Raw genomic sequence first — 27,655 nt, 5'->3', positions numbered from 1 at the left:
ATAGGATACCTACCAATGGTAAGGTGTTTCGCTCTGCCTTGTTAGAGATGTTCTGAATGTGAAAAGTTACAATGGTTTCAACTTGTCCCTTCAACACAGCTTCTGCAGCCCTGAGTAGACAAAAAACCAAGTCTGAATCTCTTTCTACAGTTAGGATCACACTATCTAAGAGGGCAAGAAAATACTCAACTTTTATTAATCGTAGGCAGCAATATATTTTACTGCTTGTTCATCCACAATTTGTGCTGGATCATTAGAGACCACAGCCATATCAATTAGGTTTCAGTGGATAATAAGAGCACATCAATGGAAGGCTACAAACACATTTTCACTGGGCTTCCCACCCACCAAACATCAACTAGACTTTTAATGACATATTTAAGTATTTCATAATTAAAAATTAGGAAATATTTTAAACTTTCCTACAGGCTTACTCTTTCAGTGACGGAAACCACACAGTTCTTTGTGTGATCTGGCCATACAAGCAACTATGTTACCATATATGCTTGCAGCACACCATCATAATTAGCAGCCATTTCATTGTGCACTGAAGACCCACATGCAATGCATCACATGACAACCACAGAAGCAAATAACTGTGTACATAGATGCCCAGTCTCATAGCTTGGGCTAACCTTGAAATTATAGCTGTGTCCAAGATTTACTTACTTATTGGCCATCTCAGTTGAAAAGACATAAACCACTTTGGTTGGCGTCTTCTGCATGCTACCTGGCTCTGATGTGGCAGCTTGACCATGCAAAGGTGTGGAAGATCGTGGGGCTGAGGCATTTGAAGGCGTCATGGAGTGTGCTGAATGCTGGGAATCCTGTGATTTTGCATGATCTGTAGAACCAAGATCTGGAAGGAAACATTTCAGAGCTGAAGTGCAGGAACAATTTCCATTTCTCTGAAAGCTTACTTTAAACACAAGAAATCAACAGTAGTGTATTTTGTCAGTCCATATGAATCATTTTTAAATAAGCACCCTTATTTGCCAGCATAACTGCCAGCACTTATGTCAAGCAGTTTTTCATCATGCATACTACCCATTATACATTGCAGATCGTATATTAGACTATTTTGAGATGTCTCGCTAACTTTAGGAATTGAATTCTCATAGAATGCAGTGTAGTAGGTTGATACACAACTTTCGTTCCACAAGATTTTTGCAGATTGACTAAGGAGGACCTAGGAGAATGACACTGCACAGATTCCTACCATAGACAAAGCTATGGCTCCTTTTACTTTGCTTAGCTAGATATAACAGCTGCTTAAAACCATGTATTTTGAAGACAACACATTCATACCAATATGAAGGTGGCCTGCTACAATTACTACTATTGGAATATTAAATAAGAGTGAAAACAGCACACCTCCATAGCTTTACACCACATACCTTAGCTACCTCCCTAACAGTAACATACTAAAGTTATACCTGGGATTTTTCAAGAGAACCAAAATGTTTATTTGAGCATCGACAGACTAGAACATTTCAGTTACATGGATTTTCTTGCCACTTTGAACATAACATTTGCATATATTTAGATAAATATTAACTTCCACCATGAACTTGTAGAATAGAGTCTCATTCAAAATCAGCAACCATCAACATGGCTGCCCCTCCATGTATATGCATACCTTTGATTTCAGCTTCATCACTGGGAGTTCCAGCATCTCTCTGTTCAAAGGAGTCTGCTGAAATGCTCCTCTCTCTCTTTCCTTTCCCCTTTGAACCATTGCCAGCCCCGTTCTTCAACCCCATGCTTCCTCCTTGTCCTGGGATCACTTTTGGTGTGTGCCCCCCACTCTTGGGGTCACAGGGAGAGGGCTGGGATTGGCCTGTTGAGCCCCCCTGTTTACCCTGGTTGGAGAATTTAGAGTCCAGCTGGGGGTTGCCAGATGGGGACATCACTGTAGGGGGACGTACCATCACCTCCTGCTTTGATTTGGGACTACTGAAAAGGAGAAACAGAACACAAGAATGCCAGTTCACTCAGCAGCTGCCACCTCCTCAGCCTGTCTTTAAACACTGCGGCAGGCACCAACAAGTCATCCGCACGCTTAGCATCATCCAACTGCTATTTCAAAAATGCCTTGCAACAGGTACTACCCAGTTTGAGGTATCATCAATATTTGAAGAGAAAGCAAATCAGCCACCACCCATATCCCACGAACTAAGCAATCACACAGAGATCTACTTCTGCAGCTTCTGTCAATAAAAACAATGGTTTCTATGTACAAAAACGTGCCTCACACAAAGACAGCACTAAGTAAATAATCAAGATACCATAAAGTCACAACGGCACCCATCTGGATTCAAAGCACAGTTCAACTATCAGGGAATTCAAGTTACTCTACAGAGCTCTGTCTGTTTAATGACTACAACTTACATACATATGAATTTCTATCCCAGGTTTACTGCTAAGACAAGAGTAGTAGATAAAAACAGTCCAATTTCTTTTAAATGGAAGGTAGATGCATAATTTATATCTTTGCTATCAGAAAAAGAGCAGAGTCATAAAATAGATTTAACTAAGCGCCCAATCTAATACAAAGATTGTGGAGGAGGTGAAAATATAATTTAGAGCTGATCTGTGTGCTATAATGAGCAGCTAATGCGTACACTAAGCAACACATACAGGTTCCAAGATCAGCTTCTATGAGTGAGGGGGAAGATAATTTTAATATTAATGCTAATTGGTGTGTAAAGATTATACTCATTTAATATTGTCTAAAGTAAGCTTCCATGTATACTTCTCAAGGTAAAAGGAATGGGATAAAATCATCTGGATAAAAAAAAAAAACAGGGATATCATGCAAGTTTGCCCAATTATTAGAATATGTCAAGTGAGTGTTAAATGTGTGCATCAGTGATCTCACATGACATATGGATCTGTCCTCAGGATGTATTTAGTGCTAGCAATAACATAGAGGAGACTGAAAATGCAAAAGAAACAGTCACACAAAACATACATGCGTTTCAGTTATTTTAGCCAGATCACCTCTGTAATCCAATTAAACTTTTCAAGTTCAAAGGACTCTGCATGTCAATTGGCCGAATTAGCAAAAACTACTTTGGACCATCTTGTATTCTCTCTAATGGGAACAGAACATTTCCCCCTGAACAATAGAGTCCTTCCTTCCTGTCGCAATATTTATTTCCCCCATGAATGGAGGAGCAGCTGTCAGGCACACTGATCAGATCCGTCACCTATCCTTCAAAGTTCTCTAACAAATCAGGAGGTTGTATGAAATATTCAATGGCTGGAAACACACAGAGACACATTAAAGGCTGCAGTGAATCATTTAGTTTCCTCTTTCAAAAAAAAAGAAGAGGCAGGGAATCTTTGGTCTGGAAAGTAAAAAACTATGAACCTGAAGAGGACACAAGGTGAGTCTACAGTTGGTGCAATTCGTACATAGCATTCGTACATAGTTCTCCCATCTCTCCCAAAGTTCAATAAAATTAGCAGATGAAGCTCACATGTCTTCAATAATTCAAGTACACAAAGCAAACTACACTTCATATACCACCCTGTTGTATCCTTTGTGGATGAATTATGACTTATGACTTACTTCTGGGCATTTCCTGATGGGGAATTTCTCACTTTGGGGTTACTGGAATGCATTGACAGAAATCCTAAGCACACAGCCACACACACCAACTGGCTCCTGTCAAGTTCCTCTAGGGTGCCTGCTATTGCTGCTGGCAGTTTTGAAGCACTTTCTGTCCCGTGCTTTCCTCAGTGCTCTTGATATGCTTGTCTTTTTCCTCTTTTCTTCTCTCCGTTGTTGCACTGGGCCTTTCCGTCTTGCAGCTCCAGCATTCTCCAAATGTGTGACTCCTGCTGCTGTGAGGAAGTCTCGCATCTCCAGGGCACACTGCACCAAACCAGCCAAAGAACAGTAGACTAGTAAAAAGAAATCTCCAATTAACTAAATTAGATCAATCATTACCTGGTGATTCTTCCAGGTTTCCAGTGAAACAGGAGCTATGAAGCATTCAGCTAAGTGGAAGTAGCATGTACATAAACAATTCAAACTCAAGTTTTTCAGACATTAGGTATTTAAACAACCAGGTGTACTAGATTTAACAGATAAGGGGGGAAATTCCCCCGTAGTCAAACCCAAATCATGTACACATCAGCAGAAGCAACCATCTTGTAAAACTGAGCATTCCAAAAAATGCTAGCTACCAGCCACAGCAATAAAATCTAGTTACCTAGAACAAGAAGCCAGAAGAATTGGTTCTTATATGCCACTTTTCCCGACCCGAAGGAGTCTCAAAGTGGCTTACAGTTGCCTTCCCTTTCCTCGCCCCACAACAGACACCCTATGAGGTAGGTGAGGCTGAGAAAGCTTTATCAGAACAGCTTTATCAGTGCTGTGGCGAGCCCAAGGTCACCCAGCTGGCTGCATGTGGGGGAGTGGGGAGTCCAACCCGGCATGCCAGACTAGAAGTCCACGCTCCTAACCACCACACCATGCTGGCTCTCTAGATTATGAGATGTTTAATAGTCCATACTAGTTTGCCAGAGGATCCCTACCTTTATTGCATTATACAAAAATAGAAGTTTATTGTTTTGCCCCTAGCAAAAAACAGTTTGCCAATCAAAGTCACATCACAAGACAGCTAATACTAACTCTGATGCTCTAAAATAGCAATCCCCAACCTGTGGGCCGCGGACCACATGTGGTCCTTCGACTAATTGGAGGTGGGCCCCGAAGGACGCCTTCTCCCCCCCCCGGCCTTTTACTTTATCCCCCCCAGCCCTTTACAACACACTTCATTGTTGTGGCATGTCTGTATCTTATTTTGAACATTACCATAGCGATCAGAGAGCGTTAGGGCAGTGGTTGAGAGTAGAGGAGTAAACTACCCCCCCCCTCACGGGCCTCAGTAAAAGGCGTTGATTGGTCCCCAGTGAGTGGTCCCCGGTGATAAAAAGGTTGGGGACCACTGCTCTAAAAGACAAACATTTCTGTACCAAAAATAGTGTTATATTTTACAAGAACTGTATAGACACAGCAACACCCAAGACCACATTCTCATAACAGACAAATTGCCCTAAGGGTTCCAACTTGCTGGTGATTCCTGGGTCCTAGGAAATCCGCCTGGCCTCAATCAGGACCAGGGCCTTCTTGGTCCTGGCCCGAACCTGGTGGAATGAGCTCCCAGAAGAGGTGAGGGCCCTTTCTGCATTCCGCAGGACCTGCAATATGGAACTCTTCTGCTAGGTTTATGGTTGAGACCACGGCACAGAAGATCATGGGTCCCTCCAGGAGAGAGAGAATCTGAAAGAGTCTACATTAGGCCAGAAGATCACCGGGTTGAACCATCATCATCTGTTGATGTCCCATAATGTATTGTGGGAGGTTTAGTTAGTTGGGAGGTGGGAAGTTTTTTGCCACTGTGGGGTGAGTTTTATTCTTAATGGGGTTATTATAATTGTTATATGGGGTTTATTCTGTAACCTGCTGCAGGACAGTTCGCTGATAGCAGCAGGTAGCAAATTTAACAATAATAAAAATAATAATATTAATAATAATGATAATAACAAAGTCATAGCACTGACCATCCACACTGTATGTATTTTTACGTTACCAAGCATTTAAAATATATAATTAAATACCTTGATAGGTTGGGAATCTGGTGTGAAACCAAATGAAATTCAGTAGAGGCAAATGTAAAATTCTATTTTTGAAAACCATCTTGGACTGCAGTTCGCCACAAGCAGAACACTGGTCAGGAATAATGTGATTTTATGCTGTATTATTAGAAACAGCATCCAAGACACAAGTAGAGATGATTCCACTCAATTCCATGCTAGTAAGAACTCATCTGACCACACTGGGGAAAGGAGCTGAACCAACTGGAAATGGCTTTGGAGTCAGGAACAAAAAAAGATATTGGGGAGGGGGGAGATCCTTCAACTGCCTAAAGGGCAAGAGGGCAAAGATGCTGTTTTCTCCTCCAGAGCAAGGGGAGATTTAATGAGCCTGTTACAGGAAGGCTGATTTGGCCTGAGTATCAGGAGAAACTTTATACAAGACGTACCCCCCTCCATTGCCACTGCTCCCCAGAGTAAGTCACACTCCATGAATGGAAAAAAATTTGGCCACAGAAATGCTCCAGAGAATTCAAGCCTACAGTAATATGCTTGGAAGGGGAAATTTATATGTGCAACCACAGTTATTAGAAGTGTGTGCTTTTAAACAATTATATAGGAGGATGAAAAGATAATAAAATATTGATCAATATTGATTAACACGATTTTAACCATTCCTTCAGAATATTAACATATTTACTTTAAATTACTTGATATTTGGAGCACATGGATATGAAACATAAGATCCTCCACATCATGACTGATGATGTCCTTGTCTTTCATGAAAAGCTCCACAGAAGATATCCTCTACTGTGTGTTCTTGCCCTTGGGATAACAATGTTTCTCCTGAAGAGTTTTAGCCTTAGTCTACTGCCACATGTGATGGCTAGTCTATAAGATTAACAGTGATTTCAATAACAAATACTCAAGTCAGTTTGAGAGCCTATGTCCTTGTAAGTCCTCCCCTAATCTTCACTTCTACATGAAGCTTACCAGAACTTCACTGTCACAACATGATGCTGCTCATCCTGAAGGAGACCTTTGCAGAAGTCCCTTGCATACAAATAAAATTCACCTGAAATAAAACAAAAGCATTATTTAAAAAGGATCCACAGTAAAAGAGAGTCCCCCCCTCCCACACAAACCTACAAGAAACTGTTATATTAGCTTAGCCATACTGAGTGTTTGGGTACATATTTAGCAATAGGGGTGGTTCATCACAAATTTTAGCTGGTTGGTGGTTCACAAAGCAATGTCTGCAAACTGAAGAACTGCCAAGATGCTTGGCTTAAGCTTTCTGCGCCCCAAGAAAAGACACAAGGAGTAGAAAGCAGAGGTTTTCAGACAGCTAAGCCATGGGGAGAAGAAAGCAGGGGTTTAAGCTTCAGCTCATTCACTAATCGATCTAAACTGGTTCAGTTTGTAAACAAGTGTATCGGTTAGTGGTTCAGTTCATGAACCAGCCAAGAACCAAACCCCACAAAATGTCATTCATTCCCATCCCTATTTAGCAACTTTTTGTGCTCCTCCCTTCTATGTTAGAAGACTACAACAGGAAATAGAATTTAAAAACAGTCACAAATGGCAGGAGAACCAGGTTCCTTTGCTAACTTATATTCACTAGGGCTGCATGGTGACAAGCTTAACTAAAAGGTCATCGAATTAGCTCAGCTGCTCTTAAATGGTAGAGGAGGAAGTTATGAAGTCCCCCAAAAAGAAAATGGTGCCATAAGCAGAGCGGTACATCCAGTTGCTATAAAACTAAAGTCAGCAAAATCTATTTTTTAAATTTATAATTGGATTTCTAGCCCACCCTTCTCTGGAGGCTTATGCTATACATGTATTTAACTTAATAAGTTGTCCTGTAGTTCGTTTATACTCTTTTGTTTATTGATCCACAAGACACAAACTCCACCCACAACATACCCAATCAAAGTGTATACGTCACTTATTTTAGTAGCAGCCACCAGCATGATCAATAAAAGTATCATCCTAGATCTGCCCCAGAGGATTATTAACCAAAAAGGTTTTTAGTAGATTATCAAGGCCTGCAGAGCAATCCTATGCTGTTATTACTGAGCCATGTTTAATGTATTGTTTTCCAAGTTTTCTGTAAACAGACCTGAGCCAAAATAAATAAATGTTCTTAGCTGAAAGGTCTATCTTGGGGCTTATTCATAAGTATTACATAGTAGAACTATCCAACTGCAACACAGTTCTGGAGATGTTAGGTTAAAAAAACATTCATTTGTCTTCAGTATACAAGATATTATTTATTATTATTTATTCAATCATACCTACCACTCTTGAAACTTGTCTCGTGGTGGGTTACGATAAAACCCCACATAGATAAAAAAGCTAAAATTAACCAATTCCATATTGTGGTGGCAAGAAAAAAAAAGAAACCCAAAACAACTTCTTCCGTCAACCTCCCTCCTCCAACACCACAGGGAAGAAGTGTCAATCGTTCCAGATGTGAGTTGTTCTAGATCTGATGGTTTTAACAATGGAAGAGACCCTAGATATAGTGCGCCCTGGCCTCAACCAAAGACCTGGTGGAAGAGCTCTGTCTTGCAGGTCCAGCGTAACCTGTAGACATGAAGAAGTTAAAAACACTAACAGTGGGCAGAAGTTTAAGATTTGGGGGACAGAATGTTCTTTCCTCAAACATATCTACCACAATTATTCCAAGACTGAAATGGTGTCTCCAATATAATACAAGACAGCCAACAGATTATCTGAACTTGTATGCTCTCATTCACGCTACTTGTCTACATGCAGAGATGTACTACTTTGGAATGAGATTATATACTACCACACTTACTTGGTAATAAAATTATTATGAGTAATGTTCCCAGTATTCTGATGCAGGTGCCGGGAGACAGGGAGGGGGAATAGCTGCATGAATAAAGTAGTTACTTTAGCCCGTTGCTGAAAAAACAATCTCTGGACGCGTGAGAGCCTGACAACTACCAACCCATCTCGCACTTAGCATTTCTGGGGGAAATGGTCGAAAGGGTTGTTGCGGACCAAATATCAACAGGATTGTTGCGGACCAAAAGCATTAGCCAAACGTCTGGAAGCAGTGACAAGGTGGCTCAGAGTCATCTGAAGCTTAACCCTTCAAAGATGGAGGTCCTATGGCTGGGTGAGGGAGCATACTTGCCCAACCTGGATGGTGTACAGCTACCAGTGGCTTGCACTGCCAGGAACATGGGCATGATCCTTGATGCCTCCCTTTCTACGGAGGCACAGGTCACAAGAGCAGCTGGCATTCTACCACCCAAGTCAAGCCAAATTACTAGTGCCCTACTTGGCTCCAGGACACCTGGCCACAGTGATCCATGCGATGGTCACCTCTAGACTGGACTTTTGCAACTTGTTCTATGCAGGCCTGCCCTTAATCTTGATCTGGAAACTACAGTTGGTCCAGAACACAGTGGCCAGGTTCCTTATAGCAACACTATGGAGGTCTCACATTTGGCCTATTTGCCATGAACTGCACTAGCTACCAGTCAACTTTCAGATCAGACTTAAGGTTTTGGTGATCACCTTTAAAGCCATACACAATCTGGGCCCGGTGTGTCTCTCTGCACATACCCCTCAGAGACCTTTATGTTCCACTACCAGCCAACTGGCTGGTGATCCCTGACCCTAAGGAACCTTGTCTGACCTCAACCAGGGCCAGAGCTTTCTCCGTCTTGGCCCCCACTTGGTGGAATAAACTCCCAGAGGGAATCAGGGCCGTGCTGGAGCTAGAGGAATTCCACAGGGCCTGCAAAGGGGTGCTCTTCCGCCAGGCATTTGGTTGAGGTTAACCAAAACCAACAACATCTGGCTGCCCTGAATCCCTCCCCATGAAGCAAACACCGGAATCGACAAACCATAGGACTGTAATAATGTTGTTCTCAAACTGTTCAAACACTGATGTTGTTAAACTATGTTCTCAGTTATCACTGTTACTACCAAGTTATATTGTATTGTTCTTTGTTGTTCCATGTAAACCGTCCTGAGTTACAGAGAAGGGCTATATATAAATATGAGAAATAAATAAATAATAAAGGTCATGTAAGCCCTTAAGGTTACAGATTATCCTTGTGAATAATAAGAAAGAATAGAGTTCTATGGTGTGATAAGAATGAAATCTGCTACTCGATCCCTTCCCATTAAGCCGTAGGAAATACAGCATAGCCATTTATTCCCACGGGTTTCATTAATGCAATTACTTTTGCACTGAAATTGCATGCATTATTATGTCTGGAGTTGAATGCCCAAGGACTGATAGATCAAAACATAAGTTTTCATTGAAAGATTACACAAACACAAAAAAGTGCCAGTACTAAAGTTCTAAGCAAGAAAGTAAATCTTTCCTTGTTCTGTAAGACACCACCTGCAATTTAATGCATTTTATTTTACCCTTCCACTAATTTATCCTCACATCCACCTTGCTTCTGCGCTCCTTCTGGAGGTGGGGGGCTGCCGGAGGCCCAGAAATAGTTTCCCCATTGGCCCTCTGGGACCCAGGGTGCCCAGGAAAAGCGTCTACCCTTGGAAAGTTTACTCATGGGTAAGTCATTTGAGATTTGCAATCTGAGAAGGGAGAAATGCTTTGGGGGTAGCCATCACAGGCAATTGCAGCAGGGACAATTATGCTGATGTGGGTGGGATTGGGAAATTGTACACTTTCCCTTTCCAGATGGATACCAACTTGGTCTTGCTGTAATCTTTCCAAGACCATCACAACAAAGCAAATTTGAGACCCATGACCTAGAAGATGGGGAAACTGTAGAAGGGGCACAGAGGCCATGGGAACATGTGGGGGGGAGACACACTGTTTCCCAGTAGCACCTTCCCAGCAGAAGAGTTGGTTTTTATACCCTGCTTTTCACTACCCAAAGGAGTCCGAGTGGCTTATAATCACCTTCTCTTCCTCACCCCATAACAGATGCCCTGTGAGGTTGGTGAAGCTTTGAGAGCTCTGAGAAAAACTGTTCTGTGAGAACAGTTTGTAACAGGACTGTGACTAGCCTATGGCAACCTACAATGTGGAGGAGCAGGGAATCAAATCCAGCTCACTACATTAGAATCCGCTGCTCTGAACCACTACACCAAGCTTTACAAATTGCCATTGCCTTACAGAGGCAGAAGAAGCTGTTGCAGAAGAATGGTGTAAGACTTTTTTGACTTGCTCATTGACTGTTATGTGATTCTTTTCCTTTAAATTTGGACCTTCTGGCCAATGGCTTCTCAGAGCAATCTAAGGAGGGAGACACTCAGGTATTTCCTACATTGACAGGTTACTGTGTGGTTAATAAGTTTGCAATTTCAGAAGGAATACTTTTGTCTTCTGTGTTCTGTCTGTGTATGTGTGTGCGTGTGCATGTAGAGGAGTGCAACACAACCCTCCATTCCCATCCCAAGCAGCCCTTTCCTCCAAGAAAACTAGTCTCTGCAGTCTGGAGAGAAGCTTTCATTCTGTGGGTTCACCAGGTCACACCTGGAGGCTGGCAACCCTGACAAGGGGTGGGGATACTGGTTTCCAGCTGGGACCTGAAGATCCCACTTCTGGAGTTTTTCAATGTCTGAAGAACATTTCCGGGGTCTCTCAATGATAAAAAAGTTGAGAAAAGCTGACAACCAATGTTTTCATGTTTGATTGTAACATACAACAGTTTTTTATTTACTTTGATATTGAACTGAACAACTTACAAACTGAAAGCTTTACAGCAGGGGTAGTCAACCTGTGGTCTTCCAGATGTCCATGGACTACAATTCATAGAATCATAGAGTTGGAAGGGGCATACAGGCCATCTAGTCCAACCCCCTGCTCAACGCAGGATCAGCCCTAAGCATCCTAAAGCAAACACTGGCAGGGGCTCATGGGAATTGTAGTCCATGGACATCTGGAGGACCACATGTTGACTACCCCTGCTTTACAGTTCTTCAGGCATATTTTGCTATCTATTACATATTTCCATTGAAGGAAGAAACTGTGACAATTTTATGAATTATTTGATGTTTATTGTTATCAGCCATTACTGCCACCCAGCATTTCTCTTTGTTCCCCACCTGGAGCCTGGCATCCCTGCAACTCCATAGGAACCGAAGCTAGGGTTTCTCTCCAGGGAGATTGATCTATGTTGCCTGGAAAAGACCTGCATTTCCATCAAATCCTCAGGTCCCAACCTCTCCCGTCCTGCAATCTCTCTGCCACAGAGTTCCCCCCTCCAGGAGCCTGGAGATGAGTTGTCGTTGTAGAGTCCCTTCTCCAAAACAGCCATTGATCTCTGGGAAGCTGATCTCTATAATCCAATTCCAGGAGATTTCCAGTCTGCAGCTGGAAGTTGGGTTAGGAATGTTTCTTGAGGTTTGGAGGCGGGGCCTCAAGAGTCCAAGAATGGGCAGAAGCTTTTGCCTTGTAGCCCGGGAAAGGCCACAGTGCAGGTTTGTATCCTAGCACCTGTTGTATTCCTGGGTACAACAGGCTTTGCCTCTAGTACCATGATAATCTTACATCCTACCATTAGTAACACCTATCAAGAATTCTTAAACTGGTATTACTGGAGTGGTTTGTTTCCCCATATGGCCAAAGATAATAATTCTTTTTTCTAGAAATGTAGCTGTCAGATCACTGCTGATCATTACCATGCCAAATAGAATAGTCCTAGAAGAGCAGTTCAAACATTATTCCTTATAATGGTCGAAACAAATTTTATTTACAGATATGAATAGAGCAGAAGACCTTAAAGCCCTATTGATGGAAAAGATCCGTGCTAGCTACCCTATTGTTTAAAGGCACAGTTCAAACGGCTACGTTAAGGTGTGAATTGGGGCCAAGGAGCCTGTACTACCCAGCTCCTCAATAAAAATCCTCTTATTTGTGCCCCCATCCTGCATGCAATACAGCTGGAAGCCAGAATCAGCACCTTTTCAGTAACAACTTCTTGTCACTGAAAGGCCTTCTCTGTTGCCATGTAAAAAGGTTCCCTCTACCCGTGATTTTAGTTGGTTGTTGTTATGGTCTGTTTCTAACCTGAAGACTGGTTTAAGGAAACTATTTTGGGTCACTGAATATTGTTTTATCAGGTTTTAATCCTGGCTTTTAATGATTTTATTGTTTTCACTTTGCAATCCACCTTGAGCCTGTCTTTGGAGAGACAGTATGAAGCATTTCCAGTATTGAATGCCACTTTTAACTTGGGAAGGTAGAACAAAAAAATCAAATTTGATATCAGAAACTACTACTGCATGAGCATGTTTAAACTACAGCGACAAGAGTTAACCTTATGCCACCTATAGTAATTGAGGACCTTTTATTACAGTAGTCTTAACTTGGCAATTTTAGCCATTAACAACTTCAAATGGCCTCATACACAAGGCTGGATTCATTGACATACTTGAGGTACTATCTATGCAGTTAATATCCTAAAGCCATCTGATTACAGAGAGATAGCCTAAGGATTTTGACCCTCTTCAACGCCTGGCCAACTGGTATAGGATTCATTTATTCATTTGTTATTTATAGTCCGCCTCTCACAGAAACTTAAAATGATTATAGATAGTCACTACAATCAACAAACCAGGACATTCAATAACCTATGTGCCAGGATTTTAGAAGTCCCGAACCACCAAAAGATACTTGTTATGCTTCGGTTCTGATACATTACATGGAACAAAAATTACATAATAGGATCCTACTTACAATAAGCTATACACAGCAGTATAGACCAAAGTCTAATCATTTATCCTAAGTCTGTGAACCATTTTGTGCAGTGCAACCCTATTGCCTGTGCAGAAAACCCCTCTTGAATAATTCAGTTTTGCATAGTTTGGAGAAAGCCAGAAGAGTGTAAACTTTCCTGACCTCTTTGGGCACGCTATTGTATAAGGTGGGAGCCACAACAGACAGAATAAAGGTACAGGCAATTGGTAAGTTTGCTCATTTGCAGGTTGGCACCTACCGAAGCGCCTAGTGACATGAAGTTATTGTGGTGCAGCACAGAGAAGAGGCAGCACCGCAAATAAGAGGGGCCAAAGCCATGAAGCGATTTGTATGCAATAACTAGTACCCTAAACTAAGCATAGTACAACAGGCAGCCAATGGAGTATCTGAATAATGGGAATAATATACATAAGACCTGGGAGATTGAGGTTCAAATCCCCACACTATCATGGAAGACTGCAGAGCAACTGTGGGCCATTCACTTTCTCAGCCCAACCTAACTCACACAGGTTGTTGTGCTGATAAAATAAATAAAGAAAACAATGTAAGGATCCCAACTGAGCAAAAAAAATGGGATATAAATATATATTTAAATAAACAGTACTAAAGTATAAAAAAGTTATAATCAGTGACAAACTCAGAGCAGGAAAACAAAGGGGTTTTTTAAAGAGCACATTCAGAAACGTAAGCCCTACATAGGCAGTAAGGGATCAAAAGAAAGTTTAATATACGGAGTTCTAAAATGAGAGGCAGAAAACTGCAAGACACCTTGCAGAAATATTTATCATGAAAAACAGTAGTTGGAACTGAATCTCCTATGCCACTCTACCAATTCCTTAGTCTGTCATATGGACTGAGGGGACAGTACAGTTCCCCATCTGATTTACTGGTGTAAGTCACACTTAATCAGCATGTCTGATAGTCAAAAACTCAAAGTGAAAGGGCAAATCCAAGGAAAATGTAATACTGTTACACCATTATTCTGGTTGTACACACGTGAGAGCACCCAAGAAAGAAAGAAAAATGAACATGCCAGAATTCAAAACTCAAATTAACTGTAGGACTATTACTTCCCTTTTGTCCTGATCCTGAGAGCCCAAATTAACCCAACTGAGATCACATGAGATCTCAGAAGATAACCAGGGTCAGCACTTGGATGTGAGACCATGTAGTGTCATGCAATACCTTTAAACATCTCCTACCTTGAAAGCCCTGTAGAGCAGCCGTAAGTTGACTGTGACTTCAAGCAGGGGGAGTCTTCAACATTTATCTCCATGTTCAAATGACACATTCGTTGAAGAGACTAAGGCAATTCTATACAGCTGACTTGCCCTGGGGTACTTTAACATGGCAAATATTTTTCTGTGGTGAAGGTTCAGTGGACTAAGCCCTCAAATGAATCATGCCCCCCTCAAGGGAAGGCATTTGGTTTTCTTAGGATGATACCCACATAGGGATGTTAGATTCCAGGTGGGACTTGTGAGTCTCCCATAATTGCAGCCCATCTCTAGACTACTGAGATCAGTTTTCCTGGAGAAAATGCATGTTTTGGACGTTCCTATCCACTCCAGATTCCATTCCCAAATTTCCAGGAGTTTCCCAGCCTGGATCTGGCAATCCTATCCATCCCCCACCAGAGGCCAGAGGAACCACACAACCATATACCACACCAAAAATGTGTACTTCAAGCAAAATATTAAAACTCTAATATAAGCATATGCAAAAGAAAACCTTGGTGCCATTTCCTCACATCTGAAACCTGATTAGAAACTGGATTTCAAACCCTGGCAGGATAATTAGTGTCACATCATTTAATTTTCTCTTCTGATATAAAAGGTAAATTTCTTCACTAAATAAGAGCCAACAGAATATCATTATTACCTACTCTTTGTTTGCAATCTTAGTGCTAACATCATTTTATAAAACCATCCTTCCTTCAAACTACCATGACAGGAGTTTAAGGAACCCATCAAAAAAATTCCTACAGCTACTCTTGGGGTAGAGAGGACTCCATAGATCTGTGTTCATCTTGTTTATGAGTATTTAAACTATTCAAAACAGTACGATGATTTGAGGCCGCTATTTGTCAAGAAATGGTTCAGTCAAGGAGCGACAGCTACCTACGCAATAGCTAAAGAATTTCTACGTACAGAATTAGGGAAGATACATAGTAGGAGGCTGGAGAAAGAAGCCACATTCCCTCTCCCTTTGCCAGAGACAGGTATTTTTTTCAGCTTGGATTATGTGAATACACACCCCTAATGACAGCTGCTAGATTTTAACTACATTATGTATATACTAGAAACAAAGCCTATTGCAAGTTGGAATGCAATGGGTGCTAGGATGGGCTTTGAATGGGGCGGGGCAGCCCGCCTCCACGCCCCCTTCCCCCACCCATATCCAATCTTGCCACCCCCCTCTTGCCTGAGTCCCCGGCTTCGGGGCGGGCAAAGGAGCAGGCGCGGTGGGCCTGCTCCTTTGGCTGCGCCGAAGCCCCCGCCCAAGCAGGGCCAGTGCATCTGGAACGGGCCAAGCCCTTGGCTTTGGACTGAAATTGGCCCCTTGGCCCTTAGACTGACTTCATGGCTCCCGATTGGCCCCTTCAAGTTTTTATCCCGGTCTCGCCCCACCCCTTTCTCCTCCCACCTAGGCTTTATGGCTTTGTTCTTATCACTCCTGCAGAGCGGTTTACAGATTATACATTAGCCAAAACTTCACTGATGCCTGCTTGTGCAAAATGAAATCTACACAAAAATACATCATTAACATAATATTAGCTAATAGAAAATGCTAACCAGGTGTGAACTACAACTATTGGGGTGCAAAACTCAATGGGCATTATCAGACTGCATATTAATCACCATATTTCCTTAATAACCAGCACTTGTGTTAAAGCTGAAGGCAAACAGTTTGAGTGGAACAGAAACAGAAATTTCACTAGGAAATGGTTTGCACATGGACACTCTGGAATACATGACAGAAAAACATCAGCATCACAAGGATGCATTGTGAGAAGGGAGATTCACAAAAATATAGGAATTGAGATTAGATCTTACTTGCAGATTGACTCCTATGAATTGAGTTCAGAATCTGAAATTCTTCAAGGAAAGCTGTGAGACCTTACCATGATCAGAACTTTAGAAAAAATTACAGCATCAGTTCTGCTGATCTTTGTTCATCTGATGGACACCTCCAACAGCAGTCTAGGAGAGAAAGACACAGGAATGTACTAGCCTTTTTGTCTGAACCTAAATTACAGCTCACTACAATTGCCTAGATACAATCTGTAGACAAAATTCCTCCTCACATTGGTGTAATGGCAGGTGAATGATAAAGAAGCATATTTTCAGAAGGGTAATATAAGTATGGGTCTGATCAGGATATCAAAAACATTTATTTGGAATCATTTAAACGAAGCATTTACTTTACACAATCCATAGTAGTTATGTGAGAAGATTTCTTTCTTTTTTTTTTTTTAATATTTGCTGAATATTTCAGATTTGTAGACACCAGCCAAGGTTTCAAATGTTCAGTGAATGAGATTCTCAATTCTTTTTCAGTCATGAGCTCTGAGAATTTTAACTCCAAAGATAAATGAATATAACAAGCCCACATAAGTGTTTTCTCAGCCATTCCCCATTTCCAGAAGCTTCCCTTGGCCACAAAATGTCACTCTTGAGTGTCAAGAGACCCTACAGAACAGAATACCATGTTTATGGAGGTGGGGTAAGAAGGACTCGACAAGAGTGTCATTCACAGAACAGGAAGGGAGATCAATTCCAAAGAAGTTTCTATTCATTAGAAGTTACCTTGCCAACAGTTACATTCTGGAGTGTGCAAGAAACTGCTAGAAGAGGTAAAATTGATTGGGAGGGGGTATATACAAATATGCTATATTGACATAACTTTTGATTCAACCCTTAAATTTGAAGATATTGCTTCTTCTCCCCTTGATTTTTCAATCTGAGCTATTTGAAAGCCACTGTTCAACTTTTAAAAGATAAGCGTCCATGTTAATTTAAAAAATTAAAGTGAACACTTAAAGGAACAAAACCAAATCAAAGCAATATTTCATGATACAATTATAGACATGCATGTACATATATAAGAGAACTTCCATTAATGAATTACCAAAACAAACAACTGGCAACCATTCAGCAAAAATCTTCCAGTTTAAAAATTGGGAACATGATGAGCAGACTAAAAGTTATCTACTTGATTAAAATAATAGATTGTCCCTTTTCAATTAAGGTGCAAAAAGGTTCTCAATAATACTATTTTAAATCTTTTATTTTTAGTAATTTGAATCAAGGAAATAATCTTCCCAATAAATGCCCTTCAGCTCAATTTGGAATAAGATCTTACAAAAACCTTGGTAAATAAACTAGCTTTTCCAAGCTTATAATGCTGGAACACGCATCCTTACTGCCCCTAAGGAATCGTTTCCACTACCAATCATGGTTAACAGCCACTTATAAGCTACTGCCACACACATCTCCCAAAAGAACATGCATCCAGAGAGCCCAAATGTTCTCAAAGTTTTATTAACCAAATTCTGCGGGCTGAACCATGTTAGCCCTCAACCCATCCCTGGCTGATTTTAAAGGCACAGTCCTCAAGCCCAGGGAGGTTTCCAAGCTTTGAAAGCAAAGGAGCTCTACAATTCCTGATCTTAGATTCAAGTGGATAGCTGTGTTCGTCTGAAGCAGCAGAACAAATTTAAAGTCTTGTGACACATTTAAGACCAACAAAATTTATTCAAGGTATGAGCTTTTGTGTGCATGTACACTTCCTGAGATACAACATGATGGAATGAAAGCAATCAGTTCAGATTTATAGGCAAGTGTGAGGGTAAATTAACATACAGCATAATAAAAATGGTTAATAGATTCCAGAGTTAAATAGGGAAATCAGCAATTTGGATTTGTTTGTTTTCACTTGAGACTGAATTGTATGGGAAACATCTTGGGTTTAATAAATAAGTCCACATTAAGAGAATAATGGGCGACCAGATAATCAATTGCTGACAGGCAGTTAGCTGAGATCTTGCCCTTCTGCCCCTGCCTGATCTTGTCTGTCATGCCAGGAAAACGCCTGTATCCTGGTATGAGCTGAAATTTAAGCAGAGCCCTCCTCAGATTACATTATACCTATAATTCCTGGGGGCAGAAAGACGCCAGAACAGCAGGCCAGGAGAGCTAACAAACAAATTCCATAGGTCCTGGTCATTCTAGGGTGGTGATACTCAATGCCTCTCACACATTGCCCACGGTTTCCCAGTGTGACACCTACTCCCTATTCCAAGAAAATGGGGAAGGCCATTGCCTGGTGGGCTTGTAGTTAGCAGATGGCTTGCGCCTTTTGACAACTACCATGCCGGTACTGAAGGATGGGTAAATTCTGAGCCGCCTGTGCAGCAAGTCTTGTTCCAGGGATTGCAATAAAGTGCCCATTTACTATAGCAACTCCCCACACCCCACGTTCTCATCCCAGCACTCAAGCAGCTGCCAGGAGGAAAGCAAGCTGACTGCAAACAGAAAAAAAGAACACTGAACTCCACAATGACAGCCACCCAGGGAAAAGCAAGCTGGCTCCAGGGAGTTTGTGGTGGTTTTACTCCCCTTTCTTTCTCTACCGCCTCCAAGCACCTTGGCAGTCTGATTCTCTTGCCTGACTTCATGCTGAATAGAGAAAAAGAAGGCACAACAGCTGGCTAAGATTCAACAGTAATAGGAGAGGGAGACAATCCTACATGCATAGAAGCACTCCAGCAGTTAAAGCATTATATAGTTATATATTTTAAAATATTAATAGTTTTAATAACATATTATGTGTTCAATGGGGGTGGCACACAGTAGTAATGTGGCTCTTTTGGTTGTTGGAAACTGTAAATGTGGCTCTTCACAAGTCAAGGAATGGATACCACTGACCTAGGTGCCAATGAAAGCCAGGCAAGAAATGTGATGTTTTCTTATGATGGCTGGGCAAACAATGCAGAAAGAATCTAGAAGCCAAAGGAGGGAAATTCTCTTACTCATCACATGTGCTGACCTTACACAGAGTATATCTATTAGATACACTACCTAGGCTTCAGCTCATTCAAACTGGACTTCTTATCTAAGCTTGGTTGGTCAGGCTCAGGCATTGCACTGTTCTCTTGCTCCCAGGAATGTGAAGCTTCCCAAAGATGTATACTGCAAGATACCTCAGGAACTGAACAGTTTCCTAGAGCCTTTAAAAGCCATCTTATTTCCTTACATCCTTACACAGTGTCTTTCTTTTAGAAGTTTTGCACAATTGATTACTGCCTGTTATGCCAATTATAAAATTAAAGGTTCTGACTTATTAACTAGTGCCTAGGACCATAACTTATTTTAGCTGAATATTCATAAGATGGATCAATTACACAGGGACTTGACAAATCCCAGGCACCAGGTTGCCAGAGTGTCTAGAAATTTAATAGCAGTACCTAGCATTTTTAACAATGATTTCATTGTAGGGTCTGTCAGCAATCAGAGTGACCGCTAAGGGCTACAACTAGTTATCCCACAAGAAGTTCCTTTTGGGTCACCACAAAGACTGTGTTTGGGACAACAGGTCAAAAGTGGAGTGGGAGTTGTAATAAGGAGGCAAACTGGAAAAGACAGCAAAGTGATAGCTGTTCAATTCAAAGTTCACTTATTTCACAATACAATGTTTTGTTATGACATAATAAATGAACAATAAGTTCTTGATGTTTCTTATTCTGATATGTAAACTTAATTTTAATCCATTCACTGGTGGTGGATGAATGTATTTCTTAAAGAGTTGCTTTTTATACTAGCTACAGTATTCAATTAAATGGAATTTTTACATCAGTAATGGAATTCTGAAAAAGTGGGAAGAAGTTAGCCTAGGGTTAGTGGCCAGCTTAGTACTGTGGTAACCTCTACATTTATTTACATACTTTATTATTTTTGTCACAATTTTGGGTATACTGTGAAGGGGTTAAGATTAGGCTCTGTGGCCTCAATGATCAGAAAATTTGACAATTAAAATATGAAAACCTGAAAGCTAAAAATCAGACTGGCTCCTAGACCCAAAGAAAATTTGTTATGGCCTGAATTTCACGACCACCTATAGCAGTCTTTTTGGTCCTACATTAATTATAGAAATCTTCCTCATACAAATATCTCAAAAGTATTTTCCAATTAAATGAAACCGAGATGGAGGAGGTTAGGCCTTCCATGAGTCTCTATAGTCAGACCATTTTTAACTGGCTCTCCTCAGATCTGCAGCAGCTACAAATCCCTATAATTCTACTACTCTCCAGCTCTTCACATACCACCCAGCCCATGAAGGTAGATTCAGATAGATAGCTTTGTTGGTCTGAAACAACGGAGCAAAACTTGAGTCCGGTAGCAACTTTAAGAACAAAGTTTAATTTTGATGAAGTGTGCACTCACATGAAGACTTATACTCGCAGTCAAACCTTTTTGGTCCTAAAGATGCCACTGGACTCAAACTTTATCTAGTCCATGAACTAAGATTCTTTTTGCAAGCCCTGTTCTCCGCGATCCTAACTCCCAAGACAAAGCACGCAGGAACAAGAAATAGGGCTTTTGTGGTGGTAGCAATTTACCTTTGATATGCCCTCTTACTTAAGACTCAACACACATTTCACTGTCCTTTAGGTGCTAGTTCAAAACATTCCTCTTTATCCAGGCTTTTAACTGGATTCTACCATTTTTTGCTATTTTAAAAGTGTGTTCTAGACCGAGGACTGTTTTACGGTTTGTGTTAATACTGGTGGCTAATGAATGTTTTCATTTCATTGTTTTTGCATTATAAGTAAGTTGCTGAAGAGACAGCATATTAATTTTCTGAACAAAAGTTACCAGTACACGAAAATGAAGTTGCTGAAGAGTGCGATTCTGTTGGGAATCTTCTACTCTGGCACTGATAATCCAATCCAAGAGTTTGACTATCTACATTATTTGGGCCAAATGTATATATTGAGAGCCCCATACTTATCCTGTTGGCTATGGAGTTCCATTCCAAAACTAAGAGTGGTAAGATTCTGAATAGACCTAAAAGTAATAGCCTTGAGGTTTCCAGCACTAGGTTTGTGACTATTCTTGCAAGCTCACTTGCCAGAAGTCTTAAGGAGCAGAGTGAACAGCACACCAACAAAATCCCAAACCCACAAGGTTGTTTGTTTTTGAGTAAATCACTTTTTGAACAAGTCATAATTCTTTGTATCACTACTCAACTTTCCCATCCACTAAACTATACTGTGCTTACACTTTAGTAAGCCCAGGAGCAGCTATCACAATACAAAATTTACCACCTTGTCCAATTAATCTTGATGTTACAAGCTAGGGTGTTAATCCAGCATCTAGTCCTGAATTACTCTTGTGTCATTGTCAATCTGGCATTCATTAACCAGTATCAGCTGATAAAACAGAAAAACACCCCAAGATAACAGGATTGGAATGGAGGTGGGCAACTATGAAGAATGATACTTCTAACTGCCTGACCCTTTTTCCCAGCTGCCCTCCCTACTATCATATGCCATTGCTTCCTCCTCCCCCAAATGTAGCCAGATAGGGCATCCAGCTATACCCTGATTATCAGTTTCTTGTGCCATCAATCACATCTCCAGTCCATCAAATCCAAACAGTTCAAAAAGGTTAGCAAAAAGAAAAGTTGAGTTTAGTCACCCATAATTTCCTCACACCATTCATCCTCTTTCTGGAAAATAATAAACATGGGTTTCACTCTCCAGTCAACATTCAACCCTGGAAGCAAAATAAAGAAAAACTAGCCACGCAGTCATCAGTCCCTTCAAACATACAATATCTCTATAAATTTGAAAAAGAAATCATGATCTTTGTCCATGTGTCATTGAAAGGTCAGTTACTATCATTACCAAACAAATACAGGTTCTCACAAACTACTTAGAGTGGTAAAATATCTTCCAGATTGCAGGATGGGTCCTATGATGGAAGGCCATGAGGAATTAATGGAAGAAGCAGGTCACCGGTTGAGGTTACCCCACTCCTTGACTAAACACTAGCTGGAACACCAAGGAGAAGACATAATGGGCACTCTCAGTCCCATAGGTAAGTGCTCAGTTGAAAAAAACAATATATTCAATACTAGCTAGACTATGCTCATGTTCAGTGTATGTTACCCAGAGTCCTTTACACTGCATGTAAACATTAGCCAAGGACACTTATAACAATGAGCTAGAATAAATCAAAAATTTCATTATTTAGCAAACTGTACTGCTATATTCTCACTGTTCCTTGTTTAAAAACTGTGATGATAAAAGGTAATGATGCACAACAAAGACAAGTAAAACAGTCTGGGTTTACTGCAGCTCAATATCAAGCCTTACTTTGCGTTGAAATATGTAAATAAGTTCCATTTTTTATTTCACTACCTTTAACTTGGCACCTAAATGATAAACCAAATATATTGATTACAAACATTTTAATAGACTTGCTATCCACATATCCTACCAATATTTTTGAGGACATGCTGATCAAGCTGTTGTGCTGTAAGCAACATTCAGTAAGAGACTTGGAGACACTGTACTGGCGTTTAAATTCTAAGCCTGTCATATTTATCTAGTGACTATGAGCACAGCTCTGATTCACCTCATTAACTTGAGTAAGTTAAGTCCTCACGGCCAGCCACCTGGACCCACCACTACCACGTTTGCCAGTTGTTTGGAAGCCATTGCTGGACAGTTAGAGCAGAGCCGTCTGAAACTCAAGCCCTCCAAGACTGAGATTCTGTGGCTGAGCAGGAAAGGTGCAGGTCGAGAAGCATATCTCCCCACTGTGGGGGTACAACTTAACATCTCACCCACAGCAAGGAACTTGGGAATGATCCTGGATGCCTCCCTTACAAAGGAGGCACAGATCACAGAGGTAGCGCGCATAGCGTTTTATCATCTTCGCCAAGCACAGCTACTAGCACATTACCTGCCACTGCGATCCATGAGACAGTCACCTCTAAACCGGATTTCTGTATCTAGCTTTACGATGGTCTAACCTTGTCCTTGACTCAGAAACTCCAGCTGGTGCAGAATGCAGCTGCTATGGTCCTCACTGGCTCATCTTGGAGGATCCATATTTAGCCAGTGCAATGCAGGTGCACTTGTTACCAGTTTTGGCCCAGATGCAGGATCCTCACAGGAACAGCGTGAAGGTCCCATATCTCATCTGGTCCACTCCCTAACAACTGCACTGGCTACCAGATAAATTCCAGATCAGACTTAAGGTTTTGGTAATCACTTTTAAACCATAGTCTGGCCCTAGTGTACCTGCTGTTTTTTCTCCCCCTCCCCCCCAGAGCTCTAAGCTCCATCACTTCCAACTGGCTGGTGATCTCTGGCTTCAAGGAAGCACGTCTGACCTCAACCAGGGCCTGCAGGAGCTAGCACCGTTCTGAAGGGCCTACAAAATGGGAGCTCTTCCGCCAGGGATTTGATTGAGGTTGACCGAACCAACATCTAATGGGCCTCCCAGAACCCCTCTCCATGAACCAAATGCTGAACTGACCAACCATGGGATAGTTAACATTAATGTTGTTCAACCAATTACCAAAATACTATTATAACCACTATTACTGTTATTTTATTCAACATTATTTTTACTAAGTTATACTGTATGTTCTGATATTTTCCATGTTCTATGCAAACCACCCTGAGCCGAAAGTGAGGGCAGTATATTAATAATAAATTTCACACATATGCAAACTGAATGAGAAACACTAACATAAAAACATATGCAATTTAATAACAGCCATTCTACTTTTCTGTTTTAGAAAACCACATACAGAGTGGTATTCATTCAATAGTGAAGCATAAAAGGACATCTTATCACTTGTGAAAGTCCCCTCAATTCCCCTAAGAGAAAGCACCTTGAGTTGGCTCCCAGAACTGTTGCAATGATTATGAACAACTCTGCACATTTTCAATGCTATATGAATTAAAAATAAAGCCAAATGGAGGTAAATGATATTTATAGACGATACTATGTGCCCACGCTGCTATACTCCAGTATGCTTCCCTGAGTTATTTTTATACAAATGTTTGCTACCAATTTACAACATGTTAAAGTAATTCAGGAATTCAGTGTCACCTAAAACAGACACATTTTCTTCATCTTTTAACACAGTGCATCTCCTTACATTCTAGTCAATTTCTGATGATGCTTATTTACATAGGTCTTTAATGTAATAGACAGACAGTACTTGAAGCAAAACTGAACCAAATAAAACATGCCAACCATAGCTTAATGTACTACAGAGAACAGCCATCCCAACAGGAATGGGTAAGCTGAGGTACAGGCCTCATACTACGGATGGAACAAAGTGTGGCTTTTTTCATTGATGTTCCTTTAGAGCAAGTAGCACTGTGCCAGACTCAAGAAACACAACTTAAGAACCCACTCTAAGTCAAACCTCTCCTCAGTTCTGAAGGGTCTTGGCTGCCTTGAACACAAGAGCAATAAAGACTCAAGCATCTGTAGGATCTCATTTCTAAGAGCAGTATAGAACTCAAAGAGTTCAAAATCAAGTTGAAATGTCAACTTCCAAGGTGGGCAGCATCTCAGGCTTACATTATCAGTGTTGTTAACAATTAAGCAAATATTGAAGTCCAACATTCCTAGCACTGATCCTGGGCTCGCTTTTATGCTACTGACACAAAAGTACTATTTTGCTTACCAAACCATAACTCCACTTCCTGAACTCCATGCCAAGGCAGCCGACAACACCCCCACCCCCCTAGAGAGACTCCCGTCCCCCACTCTGACACAATTGAAAGCCTCTCACCTCTAAGAGCAGATGAATCCCAAAACACAGGCCCCCTCCCCCAGCCCCAACTTTAGTAAATAAAAGGGAGGGAAGAGGCTACGATCAGGCGCTCCCTCCCCCTGACTCCCACCGAGCCCGGCCTCAGGTGTGCTCCGCTGCTTCAGACGAACCTCCCCCCCCCCCGACGGTCTCCCTCAAGCTCGGCAGCGTCGCCCCCTCCCCCGACGGCAGTGACACGCCTCCGCCGTCCCTCCCTCCCTCCGGCCTCCTCGCCGCTCGTCCTCCCTCCGAGCTCCTTATCAGAGCCGCCCCCTCCCCAGCCCCACGCAGCTAAACACCGACCCCTCCCGCCGCGCGGAGCCTCCTTCCGTCCCCCACATGCTCTCCGCGCCCGCCCGCACCAGGTTTGAGACCAGCCCCCAAACTCTGAAACTTTCCCCCAAAGAAGCTGCGGGCGAGAGCCCAGAGCCGCCCCCCCATCTCCAAGTGCTGCCTCGCCCGTTCCCTCCCCCCCCCCCGTGGCCCGCAGCTTCCACGGGGGCTGGCGCCATGCGGAGCGTCCGCTCCCACTCACCGCTTTCCGCGCGGGGGCCTTGGCGCGGCCGGGGGGGGGGGAGCACCTCTCAGCCCCGGGAAGGAGGGGATCGCGCGGCGTCTCCCCCTGGCGACGGCGAATTCATTCCCTTCCCGCAAACACACACAGGATCCATTGTCCGCCAGCCAGCCTCCCTCCTCTCCCACATGGTACCGCCCATCGCCTCTCCACCTCCCCCCTCCTTCACGAATACAACCGCCTCTCGCGCCGCGCTCCCCCGCCCCACCCAAGCAATGGTACGTCCCCTACTCACTCGCAGAGACTCCTCAAGCAATAAGACCGCCTCCCCTGCCAACAGCCAAAATGGTACTGCCCCACCGGGGGGGGCGAAATTCTCTCCCTCCCCTTTCACTCGAATGGTATCAACTGGTTCCTTTTAAAGAGACAGGCCTGAATGCGCGGCCCTTCCTCCCCTGTAAGCTGTCCCGCCCTTACCTCCCTCCATTCATCCTGCACCGCCTCCTCAATTAGCATAGACCAACCCTGTCCCTCAAGGTAGTTTCCCATCCACCGCCTCTTCCTTTTAAAGCTGCAGCCACCCAAAGGCGCTTCTTAAAGCTACAGATGCCCTTTTCTCATCTCCCCTCGCCCGCCCGCCCGCCCACCCCCCTCCCGAGGAGCGCTCTTACTGCAGCACGGGGCGAGAGGCATGAGGAGCCTCTGGTGCCAAGTCAGACCGAGCATTTCACGCCTCCCGCCTGGCAACGGGGCGAGGGGAAGAGAACACGTCCCACGCCACACCCCGGCAGGAGACTCCATGCAGCTCTCACCCCTCATGGCTCCTGAGAGCAGGTACTGCAACCTTCTCGCAAAGGCGACCCATCGCCACGGTGGGATGTGTAAGCCCAAAACAGGCTCTTGCCAAACACGGGAGAGCGAGGCAAACCGCGGAGAGGCGCAGTGAGAACAAAGTATCCCCACACACACCCCGCCATAGCGGCCACTGAATCCAGTCGTCCACGGTATTACAGAATCTCTCTCAGCTGCAGTCAGGGACTTCGATTTTACGGAATGAGAAGCCAAAATGAGCGCATTGTGTGTGTATGGGGAGGGGGTGTGTACATCGTCACTGGCTCAGGATTTGCATTGCAGATGCTCAGTTTTAAAAGGGTGAATGGAATTTCTGTGGCACCCATTCCCACAACAGTTCTCTCCCCCCCTCCCTCTCTGTCTCACACACACACACACACTAGCTCCTTTCACTGCCCTGCTATGCAACCATAGGGGCTATCTACAAAATCAACCTCTGGCATTTTGTGTCATTCCACTGGATACACCATTAAAATCTAAAGGAAACGTGTTATTTATGCAGATAATATGCACTGAGCCTTTATTGATGAAACAAGTACGGAATACATTTGCCTTGTGGGCTGTGGCGGGTTACAGCCATCTAGAAGCCACAATGGTTTAAAGAATTTTGGGGAGCTAGCTTTACAATTTCCACATGTTTCACCAATTAAATGACAATTAAACAAAATGAAATACTTTGTCCCCTATTCTTCACTGTCCATAAGATTCCCCCTCTTCATTCACCACCATTCAGTCTTAAAAAATAATCCCCCAGCCCAATCCCCAGCACCTTTAATCCTACTTCCTACCTTCATCATCTATAGGGAATTTTCTCTTTCCAGTCACCCATCCCCCCTACCTCTGTAGAAAGGGTTGGAACACATTTTGCCCAAACTTTGCAACTTTAGTTTTCCATTTCCACCCCACTTAAATCCTTTGGGCAAATCCACATTCTTTCCATTTTGTGAGTGTGTTTTTTCAGACTACAAGTAGCCACCAAAGGTAGCAGAATCAGCCAAGGCTGAGACAGTGGCTCAATAGCTCTCTTTCCAGTTGAACATTGTTATTTATCATTATCTGTTAAGAACACTACTGGGGGAGTGGAAAGAGAAGACAAAAACTGGGAT

General features: G+C 42.5%; 1 protein-coding gene across 8 annotated transcripts in view; it reads right to left on the bottom strand.

Moving 5' to 3' along the window:
* Positions 1 to 27,655, bottom strand: part of BCL9 (BCL9 transcription coactivator) — a 110,383-nt gene that overhangs the window by 11,154 nt on the left and 71,574 nt on the right. For 2 of the 8 annotated variants that reach the window (XM_077342308.1, XM_077342310.1), the window contains exons 3-8: positions 16,458 to 16,536; positions 6,604 to 6,685; positions 3,578 to 3,883; positions 1,640 to 1,956; positions 670 to 859; positions 14 to 110 (exon numbers count right to left, since the gene is read on the bottom strand). In XM_077342308.1, the coding sequence (XP_077198423.1) occupies positions 14 to 110; positions 670 to 859; positions 1,640 to 1,956; positions 3,578 to 3,630 (657 nt within the window). In that variant the 5' untranslated portion in view covers positions 3,631 to 3,883; positions 6,604 to 6,685; positions 16,458 to 16,536. Of the gene's footprint in view, positions 1 to 13; positions 111 to 669; positions 860 to 1,639; positions 1,957 to 3,577; positions 3,884 to 6,603; positions 6,686 to 16,389; positions 16,537 to 25,718; positions 25,900 to 25,992; positions 26,152 to 27,655 lie in introns of those variants that run through there. The other 6 variants (XM_077342314.1, XM_077342312.1, XM_077342309.1 and 3 more) reach the window with 6 other exon arrangements.

The sequence above is a fragment of the Paroedura picta genome, chromosome 6 (assembly GCF_049243985.1).
Source record: "Paroedura picta isolate Pp20150507F chromosome 6, Ppicta_v3.0, whole genome shotgun sequence".
Taxonomy (NCBI): domain Eukaryota; kingdom Metazoa; phylum Chordata; class Lepidosauria; order Squamata; family Gekkonidae; genus Paroedura; species Paroedura picta.
The sequence above is the reverse complement of the archived record's forward strand: the minus strand, read 5'-3'. Positions and strand labels throughout refer to the sequence as shown.